Source organism: Schistocerca serialis, chromosome 5 (assembly GCF_023864345.2).
Source record: "Schistocerca serialis cubense isolate TAMUIC-IGC-003099 chromosome 5, iqSchSeri2.2, whole genome shotgun sequence".
In the NCBI taxonomy this organism is placed as follows: Eukaryota; Metazoa; Arthropoda; class Insecta; order Orthoptera; family Acrididae; genus Schistocerca; species Schistocerca serialis.
Genome location: NC_064642.1, coordinates 612,019,300 through 612,041,512, shown reverse-complemented (window position 1 = coordinate 612,041,512; position 22,213 = coordinate 612,019,300). Strand labels below are relative to the sequence as shown.

General features: G+C 39.6%; 1 protein-coding gene across 1 annotated transcript in view; it reads left to right on the top strand.

Annotated features, from left to right (window-relative positions):
• LOC126481061 (RNA polymerase II-associated protein 1) overlaps positions 1-22,213 on the top strand; it is a 199,529-nt gene that overhangs the window by 152,040 nt on the left and 25,276 nt on the right. Inside the window, exons 19-20 of the mRNA XM_050104543.1 lie at positions 6,362-6,523; positions 12,360-12,502. Coding sequence (XP_049960500.1) covers positions 6,362-6,523; positions 12,360-12,502 — 305 coding nt within the window. The remainder of the gene's footprint in view (positions 1-6,361; positions 6,524-12,359; positions 12,503-22,213) is intronic.

Sequence of the window (22,213 nt, the reverse complement as noted above, 5' to 3'; positions counted from 1 at the left end):
TACATAACTCTCTTCAGGTGCACACTAAAATAAATGCATCTTTCTATCCAAGATTAAATTCAGCAAATAAACTTCACCATACTTCAGACTAGTGTAATATACTGTACATGTAATTTTAGTGCACCTAAAGATGGCAGCATGCTGTTGAAACGTGTCACTGTAATAAATAGTGTGTAGTAAAACATGGCCAAAGCCATAGAAATTATTTCATAAACTAATGTTGTCAATTTAGAACTCCTTCCTGTGCCTGTAGTAGCTCATGAAAGGAGGTAACATTCTGGAGGCTACCAGGGCATAAGAGAATAAAGGCAATTAATAAACAACTGCAGCGCTCAAGGAGACTTGAAACAGCTCCACTGTGGCTCATTACTTGGTTCCCGTGTATATGTAATGCCCTTGTTGATGTGTGGGGTCATGGTCCACTGGAAAAATTGTTTACTAGAATTGAGTAATAACAGGCTGTAGTCAGTGAAATTAACTGCCTTGCCATAGTGTACTTCTTACAGATATTGGATCAAGCTGAACTGCTTCTCAGCCCTCTTCAGATTACACATTTGCAGCTCTATCTTGACAGGAGAACACACACATGTGGTGCTTGTGGCTTACTGGTATCAACACCTGAACGCCACATTCTGAAAGAGTGCACATAAGAAGGCAGCTCATGATGTAGAAGGGGTGTAAATTCTATTTGGTGACAGCACTAAAAATGAGAAGTATTATGTGATGTTTTATATGATAGTAAAATGTAGAACTGTAGGAACACATTCAGAAATATTGAACCTGCAATTTATTGTCGTAGATAGGTTCAAGAAACACATGCTGATTTTTGAAAAAAGCTTTTGACAGTATTGACTGGAAAATACATTTTCAAGTTCTGAAGTTACCAGATATAAAGTGCACGGAATGAAAGGCTATCTACAACTCGACAGAAACCAGACTGCAGTTATAAGAGTTCAAGGACTTGAAAGGGAGGCCTGTTGTTAGGAGGTGTGGGGAAAGTTTTCAGTCTGTCCTCCACATACATATAGCAACCAGCCAGAGAAACCAGTGAGGTACTCGAAAAAGGAATTACAGTTCAAGGAGAACGAATAGAAACACAGCACATTCATTGCCCACAGCACATGCACGGAAAGCCTCTTTTGCGGCTCCGAGCAGGGGGCACCAGGAGCGCTGCTTTTTTCAGCTGCGGGCGTCTTCCCACACAGGCATATTGCTTGCTTCCAGCCTCATAAATTTCGATACCACCACACGATTATCATTAGTCACACCTTGCAGCAGTGACAGCAGTAGCTACCACCATCTGATGATGTCGAGCAGTTGCATCGATGAAATATTGTGTGATTTACACAATACGGTCCGACAGCAAACTCAGGAAATGTATTTGCAAAATGTTAAAGTTTGCCAAAAACCTTGAAATTCTGTCAGCTACAGAAAAGTGCTGAGAAGATGAGAAATGTGACATTAAAATGAGTGGTTGAGTTTCACTATTTCAGTAGCAAAATAACTGAAGCTAAGAGGGTGTAAAAACCCGGCCTACAACAGCAAGAAACACATTTTTGAAAAAGGTAAATGTGTTAACAATGAATATAAATTTTAGTACTAAGAAGTATTTCTGTGAGAGTAGCCTGATACGGAAGTGAAACATGGATAATAAACAGTGCAGAGAAAATAATAATAGAAGATTTTAAATGTGATGCTACGGAACAATGCTCAAGATTCAATGGATAGATTGAGCTGCTAATGAAGATCTAGTGCACTGAATTGGGGAGAAAAGAACTTCATGGCGCAACAAGACTAAAAGAAGGAATAGATTGATAGAACTCTTCCTGGGGTATGAAGGAGTAGTAAAATTAGTAATGGAGGAATGTACGGATGCAAAAAGTGTGGAGAGAGGCTAGGGCCTGAGCAAAGTAAGTAGATTCAAATTGAGGTAGGTTGCAGCAGTTAAGCAGAGATGAAGAAACATGCACAAGATAGACTAGTGTGAAGAGCTGCATCAATCTGAACTACAGACTTCAACAACATGATGCTTGATATGTTATACAGTGTTGGAAGTTTGAGGGAATGAAAGAAACTGGAGATAATTTCCAACAGTCAAACTCTAATAATAAGTTTTTTATGTCTAGTTAAATTCTGATTTTTATTAGTTATGATTTTTCTTTTGGATATGTAGTTTTTTGTGTGTGATTGTGTATGGGTGCTAATGACAATGCTGTTGCAGCCCTAACTAAAACAGCAACAGTGGCAACTGCTAATCAACCACCATCAATACTCCCCTTACCTCTCGGTGTCACTTGGGTAGAATTACTTCTTGAAGTATTAGATAATAACAGCAGCTGAATAGAAGGAGCAGAGCCTGTTCTTCTCTGAACTTATATGTGGTAAACACTGTCCAACAAAAAAAAAAAAAAAAAAAAAAAGTAGATATTCGACAAGAAATGGTTAGATGTCCACGTAACTTCATTTGCATACATAAGTCATACATAAGTTGGTTGGTTGGTTTAAAAAGGGGGGGGGGGGGTTATGCATAGATAAGTTCACTCTTGTGTCCAAGTTCACTTAATAATAATAATTAAAAAAAAGATAGGTTCCTCCTTGAGAAAACATATTTTTTTCTTCTTTTCTGCCCAGTTACAGTATCATCGTTTTTTCTTTCTTTTTTTGGCCCCTTACCAGCCATTTTCTCATGGCTTCCCTTGTATATACATTCAACCAATATATTGACCACATCTATGCCTGCCCCCCGCACCCTTTGTGTCCCCATCCCCTCCTCTTCCTTTTCCAACTGCCCACTACCCCTGTACACATGCCACCTGCCTCAAGCATCTCCCCCTCCACCCCTCTCTCTGTCTATTTCCTGCTCTCAGTCACTCTGTCCATCCCCTCCTCTATCCATCTCAACCTGTCCCCAGCCATGCTTGTTGGCACTATCCGTACATATAGAAATCAGTCTTTTAGTAAAGTATTCACAAATTTGAAAACAGAAAAAAATTGCATATGCATTTTTAACATGTTTTGATTTCTGTGGTTTTCTGTATTATTATTTATAGTGAAAATCTGTGACTGGGAGGAGCGGTAGACTGTTATGGTTAACATTTATTCTGTGTGTGTGTGTGTGTGTGTGTGTGTGTGTGTGTGTGTGTGTGTGTGTGTGTGTGTGTGTGTGAGTGAGTGAGTGAGAGAGAGAGAGAGAGAGAGAGAGAGAGAGAGAGACATTCAGACAGAAAAAAATAATGTTAACCACAACTCTCTAACATTTCCACTTGTAAATTCGTAATGTAAATAATAATTTTTCTGTATTAAGTTCTCTGTGGTTGCAGATTGTAAAAGAAAAACAGCTATAATGCAAAGTACAGAAAACCACAGAGTCAATATTTGTTAACAAGGTGTATCAAATTTTTTCTGTTTTCAAATTTTTAAATACCCTAATTGAAAACTGTATTTGTCTATGTATAAAAGGTAACTTTTCTGGTTATTTAATAGAAAAAAAAGAAAAAAAATAACACCATTGATGATGTAATTTCAGCAAAATGTATCCGGGGAGAAAATAAGAAAATTGGTGTTTGCTCAAGGCGGAACCTGTCAAAATTTAAATTTATTTGCATTACTGTTGTTTATGTTTAGTGGTGTTACAAGCTGATAAGGCATATCAAGGGTATGAAGAGAATCAGATGAGCGATCACTTGAAGGAGACGGAGATATCGGGTATTCACGTGAGGCATGTTATCACCATCTGAGTTTGAAGAGGGCCTCTTTGTGTGTTTCCGTTTGGCCAGCTGGTCAAATTGTGCAGCATCTAGATTTGTGGGGCATTAAGATTTGACAGTGGCCCAATATGAGGAGTGTGAGGACAGACATAATCATCAACGGGGTTATGGTCTGTCACCTGTGATCACCACAAGGAAGGATTCACTATATTGTGCGTCAAGCACCCCTTCACATTTGCATTGGCCATCCGAGAACAAGGAATGTACTTCCTACAACATTCCGTGTCATCCTGCTCTGTTGGTGGGAGACTAGCAGCAGCAGGACAAGTTAATAGACTACAGTTAACGATACGACATAAACAGGCACATTTGGAGTAGTGCCATGACCAAAAAGAATGGACTGCTGATGAATGGTGGCACATAGTCCTCAGCAATGAATTGCGGTACTGCGCTGGAGTGGATGACGGCTGTCTGTGAATATTGTGGCATCCTGGCGAGTGATGGATATTGCAGCATCCTGTGAAGTGATCCCATTTTTGAAAAGGAACAGTGATTTTACCCCTGGTGCCATGATGTGGGGAGCTATCGGGTACAACTACAGGGCTCAGCTGCTAGTGATTGAGGGAACTCTAATGGCACAACAGTACTTCATGGACATCCTGCATTCTTGTGTGTTGACCCTCATGTGACAGTGTCTTGGTGCCATGTTTCAACAGGACAATGCTTGTCCACAATGGGCTTGTGATTCCGTGAACTTCAGCATGATGTTAAAGTACTCCTGTGGCCATCAAGATCCCCAGAATTGTCTGTAATAGAACAAGTGTGTCACCAGATTAGTGTCATCTCCATTTCAGTGCCAGTATCCACGATAACAAGGACCGGTTACAACATTTGTGGGACATCTTGCCTCAGGAGAGAATACAACAGCTTTATGACACCCTTCCCAACCCAACCAGTGATTGCACCCAGGCCAGATAAGTGGGCTCGTACTGCCAAATTCTTTATAAATCTGATTCATTATTGTAATCACTGACATAACATTACGTACCCTCTCAACCTGTGAAGTTTCATTTCATTTCCTTGTCTGTTTCTAGGAGCTTCACTTTTTTTAGGGCAGTGTAAAATAATTTACAAGGAATTAGCACAATTATCAGTTTAAGTAGGTTAGTCCCAGTAAAAATTTGTTGTTAGTACACTTTGCGGAAGCAGCCACAAGTCATTGCTTCAGCTTGTTAATGTACAACTTGACTCATTCATGATGGGATGACAGAACACGATGTGTGAGTGAGTAATCCCCTCCCCCCCTCCCTCCCATTCTCCCCCCTTCCTCTTCAAAGTGGTAGTCCATTGCCAACATAACCTAACCAATAAATAAGACAATTTCAATGCCATTCATGACCCCAATCGTACAACTCAGGTGTCATTTGTATACACATGCCCCAGAAGCAAGACATCTCCCACACACTCTCAGATATCGACTATATTCTAAAGTGCTGTAATATTGCTGACCTGGGATCCCTCGTAATATTTCTTTTGTCTTGTTGTAATGTTGAACAATATGTGCTTGGAACAGACTAAGATGACTCTGTTGATGTTTAGATTTGTGTCAATGCCTATTTAATTTCAAAAGTGCATTAATGATTATCATCATACATGAATAAAAATTTATGTTAACTATTCCAGCGATTTAAATATATCAGCCTCACTTCATGGAACATCACTCATTGAAAACTTAATGAATGTTTCATACATTTGAACTAGACATAACTGTGAAATTGTTTACATGTTTGGATAAAAGATAGCAATACTGGTTTTTAAAGGGTTTGCAATTTAAAATGTGGATTATTATATGATAACAATTTCTAGTAGTAATATTTCCTGAATTACAATATTCAGAAAAAGACAAAATGTCATTTGCTTAGCAAATACATTTGCTTTTGAAAAGAGATGTGTCAAACTGAAAACAAACTATTATTATGAAGGTGAGACTTTCAAATGCATGTGGTTTCTTGGAATTTTAAATTTTGAATAATTCCTTAAATAAAATATTTCTACACAAAGTATTTATACCATTGCTGTCAGCCAAGTCCAAATTACATTCCAGGTAAAAAGATTTTAAAAATATAGATTTTTAACAGAATCTTGATGTTTGCCATACATACTACATATGTACAATGGGTACATAATAGTATTTATAATATGAGTGGTAAAATAACAAGTGGAGCTGTTCCACTAGCTATGTTTCACTGTCACAGACATTTCCTATCTGATTACATGCAGAATCACATATGGAAACACATTGTTGAGTAGTTTAGGAACTATGCTGCAATACAGTGCAAAATTCTGTTGTGGGTATGTCAAATAATCAGTTATCAAAGTGCCTGAATGACAGTCTGAAATTTCTATGTCTGAAATTTCTATTAACATTATATTTTTATGTATCCACATCTAATCTTCCTGATCCTTTATGAGTTTATCATTCTATTAACTTAACATTTTGACATGTTAACAGAATCTTCTGTCGGTTCTTGGTAGAACAACACCAGCAAACTGGTGCTTTTCATTTATTAACATTTTGAACTTACGTAATGTGAAATTGTATTTTCCTAATAGAAATTTTATATTAATATTGTTATATTGTTTCTATATTGCAGTCTAGAGAGCATATACCATTGCTATGAGGAAGCCTTTGGGATTGTGTCAGTAACTGAGGACATACTGAATGTTATGAGTTTAACATCAAATGGAGAACGATCACTTTCTGATGACTGGATGTACGCTCCAATAATCAGACTGAATGAATCAGGATCAAGTGGGTATGTCAGATACTAATACTGAACATGCAGTACTTAAGAAAAGAAATTAACTGTTTAACTTAGTGCAGTGTTGTTTGTTGTGAAATTGCCTATCTTCTATCTTGCTCATAGCTTTTTCGTTTCATTATCACTCTTGTTTCTTACCCTTTGTATTTCATGTAAAATGTGACTGGATCACTATTACTCTTTCAGATACTTGTGAATTAGACTTGTTTAGTAGTCTTTATTATATTTAATGTTATATCATTTTGATCCAAATGTAGGTGAAATGAACATGATTCATGTTACAAATGATTTATCCCATCAGTGCCAACAGTTTGAATTAACATGATACATTCTATTCTCCTTTATGTTCTATTGAAGCTTTGTGCCAGTGATACATCTTCATGAAATGAAATTACATATATTGAGTTTAGCATACTGTGTCTGGTGAACATAGCCAAGATATCCTTATTGAATATTATCTGATTGTCGTTGGACCTCTCTCTGAGAAGCAGTAAGTTGTTGTGTTTAAGCAGTAAGTTGTTGTGTTCCAGTAATGATTCCAGTTGTATTTCAATGATCTGTTCCAGAGTTTTACTGCTGCAGATGTGTAGTGAAATTGACCTCCTTGCCTGAGTGTGACAGGGCTCTTTTCCCTATTTCGGTATGGGCACAGTGATTTGTGCTGCCACATCACTGTAGGTACCCTCTAGGCCACATTTCATTGATGGTGCATAACAGATATAACACCATTGCTGGCAAATGTTAAATTGTTAAGTAACAAGTGTGTCAGTCTTGTAGTGATGTCAGAGGTTTGCTTGATTGCCAATTGAAGTTCCCTCATAGTAATGGGGAGCATAGATAGTTAACCTAAAGTGTGAGATCAGATGAAATTGCTTGTTGCTTGATTGTGTCCACAAAATCTTCTCTGTCTCATATGCCATGACAGTTGAAGGGATTGGTGGTATAAAGTGCTACCCCACAAGAATATATATTTTATATTTAAAAACAAAGATGATGTGACTTACCATACGAAAGCGCTGGCAGGTCGATAGAAACACAAACAGACACAGAATACACACAAAATTCAAGCTTTCGCAACAAACTGTTGCCTCATCAGGAAAGAGGGAAGGAGAGGGAAAGACGAAAGGAAGTGGGTTTTAAGGGAGAGGGTAAGGAGTCATTCCAATCCCGGGAGCGGAAAGACTTACCTTAGGGGGAAAAAAGGACGGGTATACACTCGCGCGCACACACACACACACACACACACACACACACACACACACACACACACACACACACACACACACATATCCATCCACACATATGCAGACACAAGCAGACATATTTAAAGACAAAGAGTTTGGGCAGAGATGTCAGTCGAGGCGGAAGTGCAGAGGCAAAGATGATGTTGTGTGACAGGTGAGGTATGAGTGGCGGCAACTTGAAATTAGCGGAGATTGAGGCCTGGTGGGTAACGGGAAGAGAGGATATATTGAAGAGCAAGTTCCCATCTCCGGAGTTCGGATAGGCTGGTGTTGGTGGGAAGTATCGAGATAACCCAGACGGTGTAACACTGTGCCAAGATGTGCTGTCCATGCACCAAGGCATGTTTAGCCACAGGGTGATCCTCATTACCAACAAACACTGTCTGCCTGTGTCCATTCATGCGAATGGACAGTTTGTTGCTGGTCATTCCCACATAGAATGCAATCCTTACCCAATGTGTTACCCCCGGAAACCATCCTTGTAACCATTGATGCCACTTCCTTATACACAAATATTCCGCACGTCCAGGGCCTCGCTGCAATGGAGCATTTCCTTTCACGCCGATCACCTGCGACCCTACCTAAAACCTCTTTCCTCATCACCTTAGCCAGCTTCATCCTGACCCACAACTTCTTCACTTTTGAAGGCCAGACATACCAACAATTAAAGGGAACAGCCATGGGTACCAGGATGGCCCCCTCGTACGCCAACCTATTCATGGGTTGCTTAGAGGAAGCCTTCTTGGTTACCCAGGCCTGCCAACCCAAAGTGTGGTACAGATTTATTGATGACATCTTCATGATCTGGACTCACAGTGAAGAAGAACTCCAGAATTTCCTCTCCAACCTCAACTCCTTTGGTTCCATCAGATTCACCTGGTCCTACTCCAAATCCCATGCCACTTTCCTTGACGTTGACCTCCACCTGTCCAATAGCCAGCTTCACACGTCCGTTCACATCAAACCCACCAACAAGCAACAGTACCTCCATTATGACAGCTGCACCCATTCCACATAAAACGGTCCCTTCCCTAAAGCCTAGGTCTTCGTGGCAAACGAATCTGCTCCAGTCCGGAATCCCTGAACCATTACACCAACAACCTGACAACAGCTTTCGCATCCCGCAACTACCCTCCCCACCTGGTACAGAAGCAAATAACCAGAGCCACTTCCTCATCCCCTCAAACCCAGAATCCCCCACAGAAGAACCACAAAAGTGCCCCACTTGTGACAGGATACTTTCCGGGACTGGACCAGACTCTGAATGTGGCTCTCCAGCAGGGATACGACTTCCTCAAATCCTGCCCTGAAATGAGATCCATCCTTCATGAAATCCTCCCCACTCCACCAAGAGTGTCTCTCCGCCGTCCACCTAACCTTCGTAACCTGTTAGTTCATCCCTATGAAATCCCGAAACCTCCTTCCCTACCCTCTGGCTCCTATCCTTGTAACCGCCCCCGGTGTAAAACCTGCCCCATGCACCCTCCCACCACCACCTACTCCAGTCCTGTAACCCGGAAGGTGTACACGATCAAAGGCAGAGCCACATGTGAAAGCACCCACATGATTTACCAACTGACCTGCCTACACTGTGATGCATTCTATGTGGGAATGACCAGCAACAAACTGTCCATTCGCATGAATGGACACAGGCAGACAGTGTTTGTTGGTAATGAGGATCACCCTGTGGCTAAACATGCCTTGGTGCACGGTCAGCACATCTTGGCACAGTGTTACACCGTCCGGGTTATCTCGATACTTCCCACCAACACCAGCCTATCCGAACTCTGGAGATGGGAACTTGCTCTTCAATATATCCTCTCTTCCCGTTACTCACCAGGCCTCAATCTCCGCTAATTTCAAGTTGCCGCCACTCATACCTCATCTGCCATTCAACATCATCTTTGCCTCTGCACTTCCACCTCGACTGACATCTCTGCCCAAACTCTTTGTCTTTAAATATGTCTGCTTTTGTCTGCATATGTGTGGATGGATATGTGTGTGTGTGTGAGTGTATACCTGTCCTTTTTTCCCCCTAAGGTAAGTCTTTCCGCTCCCGGGATTGGAATGACTCCTTACCCTCTCCCTTAAATCCCACTTCCTTTCGTTTTTCCCTCTCCTTCCCTCTTTCCTGATGAGGCAACAGTTTGTTACGAAAGCTTGAATTTTGTGTGTATGTATGTGTCTGTTTGTGTTTCTATCGACCTGCCAGCGCTTTCGTATGGTAAGTCACATCATCTTTGTTTTTAAATATATTTTTCCCGCGTGGAATGTTTCCCTCTATTATATAGAATATATATTTTGAAATATAACAAGTAATGTGGAACATAAATATAGTAAGACGGACACATTTCTGTAGTACATAGTGCATTCGAGGGATACATGTGGAACTACTTTTTGCCAGCATATTGTATTTTTGAAAACACAACAGATAATATCAGTAGTCTAATACTCACGAAAATGTGGTTTAGCACGTTCTTAGACCAACCACTTGAATTTTCCTGTTTCTAAACCTCTTACTCAGCAAGGTGGCACAGTGGTTAGCTCACTGGATTCACATTTAGGAGGTCAATGGTTCAAATGCATCTCCGGCCATCCAGATTCGGGTTTTCCTGAGGTTTCTTCAAATTGCCCCAGGCAAATGCTGGGTTGGTTCTTTTGAAAGGGTATGTCTGATTTCTTTTCCATCCCTAAAAACAATTCGAGCAAGTGCTCCATCTCTAATGACCTCATTTTTTATAGGGCATTGAACCCTAAACTTCCTTTCTTTTTTCCTAAACTTATCAACACTCTGTCAGTGAGCACTATAGATGAACAAGGCACACAATGACTTCCATGCATCTCCTTATCATTGTTTCAAAAATCCGTTGATCCTGCTACCTATATTTCTTTTTTAAAAGTTACTATACCTTTCCTGTGCAAACTAATGACTAAATTCACATGATGCTGCATCTGTTAAAGCAATAGGCTGAGAGTATTCTGGGGTTCTGTGATAGTAGGCTGCTTATTCAGGTGTGAAAAACAATGTTACTTGAAAGGATTGTAGAAGCTGCTCTCTCTTGGGAGTCTATGAACCATTCCAACAAGGTTGGGACAAAAATTGTTAATTTTCTATTTATAACATTTTGAATAACCTTCCCAGCCTGCTCTGTCACAATTCTATTTGCCTTATCTAATTATCTTAAGCATAGGAGTTGAGAGAGATGAGTTTGTTATCAAAATGATCAGAATGGGATAATGACCCTGTGGGCCTTTCAATACTTCACAGTTGTGAATCAGAGAGAGAGATTGGAGAAGAGATTGAAGCAGCAGTTGTTTAATAAGGTGAAGGTTCCATTTTGGGCAAAAGATCATTTAACAATACTAAGTTCTGATCTTCTATTAGTGAAAGAATTTCTAAACCTTCAGGTTTGTCTGGCAGCTCCATGCTGTAGCATGTAGAAAAAAGTTGCTGAAAATTAAATATGGTACATGGATCTGTGGGGAAAAAAAAATTCTGCTAAAAATCATTGATGTGAGTGATCTTAGTGAACAATAAAGTGACACAATTATAAATAACCCATCTGATAATCCCATAGTGCTTAGAGCGATTTTGAACCCATCTGGCAATTTTATGTGTGAAGCCAGGAGGTGGAGGGAGATCATACTGTATGCAGTTTTGCTAAAAGCTGATAAGCTGTGATTTGTGTATGAACAGGGTGGTGGCATCCTTCCCACCAATATGGCCTTCTGTAAGAATCTAATTTGAGAGTTATGCTTGATGCATGTCCCTGTGATCCTCAAGATTAATGGATAAATAGTATGGATAACATGGCAATGCTTTATCTATTAGATTACACTGACTGTGCATTCTATTGTAGGATAAGTTGCATTCATAACATTTTTATAGTTATTTGATTATTCATGGCCTTTTTTATAATTATTTGACCATTAATTCACTGGATCATCTGTCTTCAACACTCATAACAATAAAATTAATCATGCAGCATCTTGGCGGCTACTACAAATTATAACAGAAAAATTTAGAATTTAATGGCCCTTTCAATCACATGATCATTAGAGATGGAGCACAATGTCTGACAGGACAAGGAATGGTGTGTATCATTTTTAAAGGAATCATCCCAGCATTTCTCCTAAGCTTTTTAAGAACATGGTGGAAAACTGAAATCTGGATGGTCAGATGGGGATTAAACCCAAATATGAATCCAGCGTGTTAACCATCATGTCACCTCATTCATTATAAGTTACAGTATCATGACATGACTTACAAAACAAGGTGAAACCATTCACCTCATTATAAAAATGTCCTGTGATAATGCTTGTCAATAAGCAAAGAATGAGTAATTAGTAGTTAAATAATTTGATTCTTCATCTACAAATTACCTGATCATAAATAATGATTTAACTTAATGGTGTCATTAACATGATTAGAGAAAACTATATTCCTTTATATTTAAAGAAATATGTAAGATAATTGTGAACAGAAGATATGATTGTGAGATAGTCATTATCTTTGCATTATAATGTAGTCTTTGTTTTATCATAATTTTCATTAAATAGTTAATTTTTGAAACCTCTCATTCCAGTAACCCTGCCAATAACAGTGTAGTCCACATAGCCACAGCTTGCCTGGAATGGATTTTGATTCTTGAATATTTGCGTCCCTCTGTATTGACATCAATAAACATCACTACAAGATATTGTCATCTCGCTAAAATATTCATGTCAGGTACTGTGGATTTGAGTCTGAAATATATATTTAAAGAATATTTAAAAAACAGCTATGTTCTTTCTTACTTGCTTGAATTATTATTTATGTTATTTGACTAATGTATTTTTGAAGTTATAAAAGCACCCTAGTAAAGTTATGCAATGTGAGTCTATAGGTTGGAGAGTGAAACATTTGCTTATTTACAAATTTCCATCTAACTACACATTCACTGCTGCCAAGTGTTATATTCTCACATACAATTTTGTCATAACAGCAGATCAGTTTGGCATCGACCAATGTCGAGGTGTCGCAATAGGGGAGAGGAGCAGTGTTTTAAGAAAAGCCTGCCACTGCTGGAAGAAGAATGTCAGCATTGCTCTACTGTATGCAGGTGTTCAGATATTTACAGTGAATTAACTTCAGATTCAGGGACACAAGGATCACTTTCCTCCTCTTTATGTTTCCTTAAAAGTAGTCACATCTTTAAAAGTAACAGAGACAATATTAATGAAATATGAGAAACAGGAAGAAAGTCTCCTAGTGTTTTAGGCAAGCACATCCAGTTAGCCGTGCGGTCTAATGCACTGCTTTCCAGGCAGGAAGGCATGCCAGTCCCCAGCACGAGTCCGCCCAGCAGATTAGTGTTGAGGTCCAGAGTGCCAACCAGTCTGTGGATGGTTTTTTACGGCAGTTTTCCACCTGCCTCGGTGAATGCGTGCTGGTTCCACTTATTCCGCCTCAGTTACACTATGTTGGCGATTGCTGTCCAAACACTGTCTTCATGTACGCGTACACCATAATTACTCTACCACGCAAACATTTGGGGTTACACTCATCTCGTGTGAGACGTTCCGAAGGGGGGGATTTGTTCACTGGGAGCTGAGCTGCACAATAACCCTGGGGGGTTCAGTGTGTGGCAGTGGTGGGGTGAGTGGACTGCTGTAGCCTGTTGTGGGGTTGTGAACCACTGAGGGCTATGATGGGGACAGAGCCTCTCCATCATTTCTACGTCCCCAAGTTCAATACAATACAGTGTGTTAGGCAATACAAAATATCCCAAGGAATTGTGAAACAAAGGTATATATTTATTTAAAATCTGACTGTGTTTAGTATTCGTTGAAGTTCTTACTTACCCCAGGTAATAAATGTAGATATTGCTACTACTGTAAATGTAGCCTACTTCTGCGTTTTGTTAATAAATGATGCACAAGTTAACAAATAATTTATGAACGGAAAACTCATGCACATCAAACTGTCAACCTTACAAGTGACCATTCGTGACATCGGGTGGCAGTCTTACATTGCTGAACAATGTCCGTGGAGCACCTCGAACATAAAAGAATGCAAAAACTAAATGCAGAATAGTATGAAATATGTAACTAATTCATTCTAACAAATCCTATCTGTCACTGAGCACAATTAATCAGGTATTTAAAACAACAGGAGTACAGGTATTCTACTTATCTATTCCAAAATTATAAAATAATTCTGTACCCTTAGGTCTGTTGCCCCTATAACTGAGTAATCTTGTCATTGTTCATGACAGATCTCTATAGAGAACATTGGAATAGCGATAAGTTCCACAGGACTAGAAGAAGGCCCAGGTCATAGAAATCTATAAAAGGGATAGAAAATTGGATGTACATAATTACTGGCCAATTTCACTGACATCAGTTTGTTGTAGAATCATGGAACATATTCAGACATAATGACCCTTCTAGACTCTGAGAAGCTCATCTGCAGAAACTGCACGGTTTTAGGAAACAGTGGTCATGCGAGACACAATTGGCCCTCTTTATGCATGATATACAACAGGCTCTAGATACTGACTCCCAGGTTGATGCCATATTTCTCGACTTTCAAAAGGCTTCAACTCAGTTCCGCACTGTCGCTTGCTCCAGAAAGCATGCTTACAATCTATCCGATGACATATGCGGTTGGATAGAAAGTTTTCTAACAGACAGAGAGCAATACAGGGCGTCCACAATGAGACTCCAACATTTGAACTCATAAAATCTGAGAGGAAACACAATTTATTGATGAACTAATACAGAGAAATCATATAGCAGCTCATCAAGTTTTTGTACACAGGTGGACGGTTCAGTGCACTTGAACATGGGCGCCACGGGTAGCGTGAAGAATATCAAGTCTATAATCGATTTCGTGCCATGTGCTGCGGAGCATCTGTTCTGTGACAGAGTTGATGATAATTCTTATGCACTGTTTCAAGTCTTGGAGGTCCTTTGCTCGTGTAGCAAATACCAGTTCTTTCACATAACCCCACAAGAAAAAATTGAGGGGGGTTATGTCGGGCGAATGTGGCAGCCAAGGAATTGGACCTCCACAGCCAATCCATCGTTGTGGGAATGTGTCATTTAAAAATTTTTGGACAACAAGGCTCCAATGGGGTGGTGCACCATCCTGTTGAAACATCACATTTGGCTGCAGGTCTGTTATCTGTGGCACGGCAAATTGTTCCAACATGTCCAGGTAGATGGCTTCATCCACAGTTGGCTCCTGAAAGAAAAACGGCCCAACAATGCAATTTATCATCAAACCACACCACCCATTAACATTTGGAATGTTGCGCATGTGTTCCCTAGGTGCATGTGGATTTTCGGACCCCCAGATGCGCACTTTGTGATGATTGACAGCCCCTGACGCGTGAAAGATTGTCTCATCAGTAAACATCACGCGTGATAAAAATGTCTCGTCCGTGGCAATGCGATCTAACATGACGCATGCAAATTCTTCTCACTTTGCTTGCTTTGGTCGATCATCAGACTTGATTTCTTGCACAACCTGCACTTTATATGCGTACAAACGTAATCGGTGATGAAGCACTTTGTGCACTGTTGAACATTTCATATGAAGTTCTCGTGCTGCCTGTCGCACTGACTTCTGTGGACTTTGTTCGAATGACCGCCGCACTTGTTCCACATGATGTTCGCTGATCCCAGGCTTACCACCACCATGCCCTTTTGCAACACTCCCAGTAGCCAAAAACTGATCACACCACTTCTTTATAGTCTTGAACGACAGGGGCGCTTTGTTGTAAACTCGACGAAAGTTTCTTTGCACGTGGGTCGCCGATTTTGTCTCTGCACACTACCAGACCAGTTGTGCGTGCTCCTTCATATCCTCCATTTTGCTAAAACAATTGATTGCAGCTCCACTACGGCCACTTGGTGTATCAAATTTGCACACTACAAACTTGTTGAGTTGCTCTGTCTGCCCCTTCAGGATTCACAGGTCCACCATCTGAAATGAGAAAGATATAGGATATTAAAATGTTGGAGTCCCATTGTGGACACCCTGTATGTCGTCCTGAATGGGGTGACTTCAACAGAAACAAGCGTAACTTCAGATGTGCCCCAGGGCAGCATAATAGGTTTGTTGCTCTTTACGATTTACATAAACGATCTTGTCGATGGTATTGACAGTGGCATTAGACTGTTTGCCGATGATGCTGTAGTCTACAGAAAAGTAGTATCACACGAAAGTTGTGAACAAATCAATGAGGATTTGCAGACAATAAATGTGTGGTGTAATGACTGGCAGTTATCTCTCAATATTAGTAAGTGTAACCTACTGCGTTTAACAAGGTGAAAATCCCCATTAATGTATGAGTACAAAATAAATGCCCAGTCTTTGGAAGCAGTAACATCCGTCAAGTACCTGGGTATGACTATTTGAAATGATCTCAAACGGAATGATCGGATTACACAAGTAACAGGCAAGGCGAACTCTAGGATGCGGTTTATTGGTAGAATCCTGAAGCGATGCATTCCTTCAACAAAGGAAATTGCTTACAATACGTTAGTTCGTCCAGTCTTTGAGTATTGTTCGTCTGTATGGGACCCTTACCAGTTGGGTCTGATTCAAGAGATTGAGAAGGTCCAAAGAAGAACGGCAAGATTCATGACTGGTACATTTAGCCATCGCGAGAGCGTTACAATTTCATAGAAAGTTTGAAGTGGGACACACTTGCAGATAGACGACGTGCAAAATGGAAGGGCGGCTCACTAAATTCCGAAATCCGATCTTCGCTGAGGATGTAGAGCATATATTACTACCACCAACTTTCAAATTGCGCAGACATTTTTAACTACTTGAAAAGAGTAGAAATTCCTTACCCCCAAAACATATAATAATTGTAGTGCTTTACATTTTGATCATTTTTTGTATCATTTCACATCAAAAGTTAGAGCCTGAATTGTGGCAGTGGGAATAAAATGTAATATATAATGGAAACTGATTAATAATTGCTGCTTAAATAATTAAAAAAAGAAATTTTGAAAGAATAATTGAAAAAAAAAATTGGAAGGTACACATATCTGAAGTGAACTTGAACTGACATTAATATCAACAGACCCTCAATATTCAGTACATATATTCAGCATTTAAATTTATGTACTTCTTTTTCTTGTTACCGCCATTGTGCATGACAATGCTGGTTCTGGATCGCCCCTCTTCTACTCATGCAAATTATTCTTGTCTGCTTCGATCCTCTTTATGCAGGATTCTCGACACGTCATGGAATGACAGGATTCTCGGCACATCATGGAATGATGAACAGACAAGTATGGTTGTCATGAATGTACAAATAAACTTTGCTATCTCGAATACTTTCTATAAAACCTTTTAATGTGCAATTTGAATACCCATCTTTTTTAACAATATTAACTCGGCGGAACTCATCATACGTCCATCCACTACCACTTATAGAGACAAACAGCTGAATATAAAGAAATTAAAAAAATTGAAGAGCTTAAGAACTTGATGGAGTAGTAACAAACATGACTCTGATAGTGGATGGCTGTTGCAAAACCATTAATCTGAAGGTCTCTCCAAATTAGAAGACCCAGAATTGTCCCCAAAAATACCCTTCTTACATTCCAGTACTAACTGAGGAGACATCTGTTGTGAGAGAATACTTTGCTCTCCTCACTTGATTAACAATCACACTCATCACTGAACTCACTGTATGGGTCATAACGAGTTGGTACTCTCATTATTCTTTCCAAATTTGCCAATTACTCACATATTTTTTGAACTAATACCCAGAACCCCCCCATGAACCATGGACCTTGCCGTTGGTGGGGAGGCTTGCGTGCCTCAGCGATACAGATGGCCGTACCGTAGGTGCAACCACAACGGAGGGGTATCTGTTGAGAGGCCAGACAAACATGTGGTTCCTGAAGAGGGGCAGCAGCCTTTTCAGTAGTTGCAGGGGCAACAGTCTGGATGATTGACTGATCTGGCCTTGTAACATTAACCAAAACGGCCTTGCTGTGCTGGTACTGCAAACGGCTGAAAGCAAGGGGAAACTACAGCCGTAATTTTTCCCGAGGGCATGCAGCTTTACTGTATGATTAAATGATGATGGTGTCCTCTTGGGTAAAATAGTCCCCCATTCGGATCTCCGGGCGGGGACTACTCAAGAGGACTTCGTTATCAGGAGAAAGAAAAGTGGCGTTCTACGGATCGGAGCGTGGAATGTCAGATCCCTTAATCGGGCAAGTAGGTTAGAAAATTTAAAAAGGGAAATGGATAGGTTAAAGTTAGATATAGTGGGAATTAGTGAAGTTTGGTGGCAGGAGGAACAAGACTTTTGGTCAGGTGATTACAGGGTTATAAATACAAAATCAAATAGGGGTAATGCAGGAGTAGGTTTAATAATGAATAAAAAAAATAGGAGTGCGGGTTAGCTACTACAAACAGCATAGTGAACGCATTATTGTGGCCAAGATAGACACAAAGCCCATGCCTACTACAGTAGTACAAGTTTATATGCCAACTAGCTCTGCAGATGATGAAGAAATTGATGAAATGTATGATGAGATAAACGAAATTATTCAGGTAGTGAAGGGAGACGAAAATTTAATAGTCATGGGTGACTGGAATTCGTCAGTAGGAAAAGGGAGAGAAGGAAACATAGTAGGTGAATATGGATTGGGGGGAAGAAATGAAAGAGGAAGCCGCCTTGTAGAATTTTGCACAGAGCATAACTTAATCATAGCTAACACTTGGTTCAAGAATCATAAAAGAAGGTTGTATACCTGGAAGAATCCTGGAGATACTAAAAGGTATCAGATAGATTATATAATGGTAAGACAGAGATTTAGGAACCAGGTTTTAAATTGTAAGACATTTCCAGGGGCAGATGTGGATTCTGACCACAATATATTGGTTATGAACTGCAGATTAAAACTGAAGAAACTGCAAAAAGGTGGGAATTTAAGAAGATGGGACCTGGATAAACTGAAAGAACCAGAGGTTGTAGAGAGTTTCAGGGAGAGCATAAGGGAACAATTGACAGGAATGGGGGAAAGAAATACAGTAGAAGAAGAATGGGTAGCTCTGAGGGATGAATTAGTGAAGGCAGCAGAGGATCAAGTAGGTAAAAAGACGAGGGCTAATAGAAATCCTTGGGTAACGGAAGAAATATTGAATTTAATTGATGAAAGGAGAAAATATAAAAATGCAGTAAATGAAGCAGGCAAAAAGGAATACAAACGTCTCAAAAATGAGATCGACAGGAAGTGCAAAATGGCTAAGCAGGGATGGCTAGAGGACAAATGTAAGGATGTAGAGGCTTGTCTCACTAGGGGTAAGATAGATACTGCCTACAGGAAAATTAAAGAGACCTTTGGAGAGAAGAGAACCACTTGTATGAATATCAAGAGCTCAGATGGCAACCCATTTCTAAGCAAAGAAGGGAAGGCAGAAAGGTGGAAGGAGTATATAGAGGGTTTATACAAGGGCGATGTACTTGAGGACAATATTATGGAAATGGAAGAGGATGTAGATGAAGATGAAATGGGAGATACGATACTGCGTGAAGAGTTTGACAGAGCACTGAAAGACCTGAGTCGAAACAAGGCCCCGGGAGTAGACAACATTCCATTAGAACTACTGATGGCCTTGGGAGAGCCAGTCATGACAAAACTCTACCATCTGGTGAGCAAGATGTATGAGACAGGCGAAATACCCACAGACTTCAAGAAGAATATAATAATTCCAATCCCAAAGAAAGCAGGTGTTGACAGATGTGAAAATTACCGAACTATCAGTTTAATAAGTCACAGCTGCAAAATACTAACGCGAATTCTTTACAGACGAATGGAAAAACTAGTAGAAGCGGACCTCGGGGAAGATCAGTTTGGATTCCGTAGAAATGTTGGAACACGTGAGGCAATACTGACCCTATAACTTATCTTAGAAGAAAGATTAAGGAAAGGCAAACCTACGTTTCTAGCATTTGTAGACTTAGAGAAAGCTTTTGACAATGGTGATTGAAATACTCTCTTTCAAATTCTGAAGGTGGCAGGGGTAAAATACAGAGAGCGAAAGGCTATTTACAATTTGTACAGAAAGCAGATGGCAGCTATAAGAGTCGAGGGACACGAAAGGGAAGCAGTGGTTGGGAAGGGAGTGGGACAGGGTTGTAGCCTATCCTCGATGTTATTCAATCTGTATATTGAGCAAGCAATAAAGGAAACAAAAGAAAAGTTCGGAGTAGGTATTAAAATCCATGGAGAAGAAATAAAAACTTTGAGGTTCGCCAATGACATTGTAATTCTGTCAGAGACAGCAAAGGACTTGGAAGAACAGTTGAACGGAATGGACAGCGTCTTGAAAGGAGGGTATAAGATGAACATCAACAAAATCAAAACGTGGATAATGGAATGTAGTTGAATTAAGTCGAGTGATGCTGCGGGAATTAGATTAGGAAATGAGACACTTAAAGTAGTAAAGGAGTTTTGCTATTTGGGGAGCAAAATAACTGATGATGGTCGAAGTAGAGAGGATATAAAATGTAGGCTGGCAATAGCAAGGAAAGCGTTTCTGAAGAAGAAAAATTTGTCAACATCGTGTATAGATTTAAATGCCAGGAAATCGTTTCTGAAAGTGTTTGTATGGAGTGTAGCCGTGTATGGGAGTGAAACGTGGACGTTTAATAGCTTAGATAAGAAGAGAATAGAAGCTTTCGAAATGTGGTGCTACAGAAGAATGCTGAAGATAATGTGGGTAGATCATGTAACTAATGAGGAGGTATTGAATAGGATTGGGGAGAAGAGAAGTTTGTGGCACAACTTGACTAGAAGAAGGGATCGGTTGGTAGGACATGTTTTGAGGCATCAAGGGATCACAAATTTAGCATTGGAGGGCAGCGTGGAGGGTAAAAATCGTAGAGGGAGACCAAGAGATCAATACACTAAGCAGATTCAGAAGGATGTAGGTTGCAGTAGGTACTGGGAGATGAAGAAGCTTGCACAGGATAGAGTAGCATAGAGAGCTGCATCAAACCAGTCTCAGGACTGAAGACCACAACAACAACAACAATACCCAGAACATTCTCACTTAGTTTCCCACCTTAGTCACATAATGCTAGCAGCATGCTATAATGCAGCTGTACCCCAGTTTCATTAATACACAATTACCACATCTTTTAGCTCTCTGTATCACATGCCACCCCTCAGCCCATTTTAAGCTTCAAAATCATTTCTTTGCGTCTGTTTAGGGCACTGATGTACTCTTTGTTAACACTGTCGTTGATTTTGTGGAACACATAGTTCAAGGTAAAGCATAATATTTCATTTGCTAGTGCTAGATGACTGTTGTATAATGTATATTTAACGAGCCTTTCTTTTCCTGGAGTATTTTAATTTTGCTATCTATAAATACGTGACTGACACAGAAAATTGTTTTATTTGCGTGAATGATCTACCTAGTTCTTTGTCCTACAAGACAATAGTATATGCTGATCATACAACCCTTATAATGATGACTGAAAATGGTTGATGTTTCTACATAGTAGCAACAAAAAATGAACTAATGCAAAATAAAAACAAAGAAAACTAATATACTTCTGTATCCACAAACTAAGTGTAAAGGTAAATGAGTGTGAATCTGCCAGACTACTAGGAATTCATTTGGATCCACAACTGAAATGTGATGCACACACAAACCAATTGTGCATTAAACTGTCTTGTGTGATTCATTTACCCTGCAAATTAAAAACCGGTGCCAATAAGAAACGGCTTCAGTGTTCATATTATGCTTTCATCCACTCATGGGAATATTCTGTGGGGCCAACTATTTTGGTCCAAAAATAGTGTTTATGTGACAAAAACAGGCAGTAGTGATAACAATTTGAGGCATTTCAAACACAACCATGCCAGCCACATTTCAAAGAATTAAAAATATTAACTGTACCGACCCCCTATATTAAAGCCTCTCTCCTCTTAAAAAAAAAAATTATGGAACAAGGACCAGAAATAATATAGACTTAGAACCTACCAGATTAAGTAACTACAAAATATACTGGCATAAAGCTGTATAATAACGATACCTTGAAGTTAGAGACCTACCATACAGTTCCTTTGACAGGTATGTACAGAAACTGTTAATTTACAGCTGTGTTTATGAAGTACAAGAATTCTATAATAGCGCCTTACCCCGAAGCAAACATTTAACTTTTAATTTAATGTAAAATATAAATTCAATGTCTAATTTTTAATGCAAATTTTTATTATTGTATACGTATCAAAACCCGTATTATGTACATGATCAGTGATTGAGGAATAAATATAAAAAAATATAAAAATTGTAGAGGAAACCTAGGTATGAATGAAGCAAACAGGTTCAAATGTATGTAGGTTACAGTGGTTGTTCAGTGATAAAGAGGCTTGTACAAGATAGACTAGTATGAAGAGCTGCATC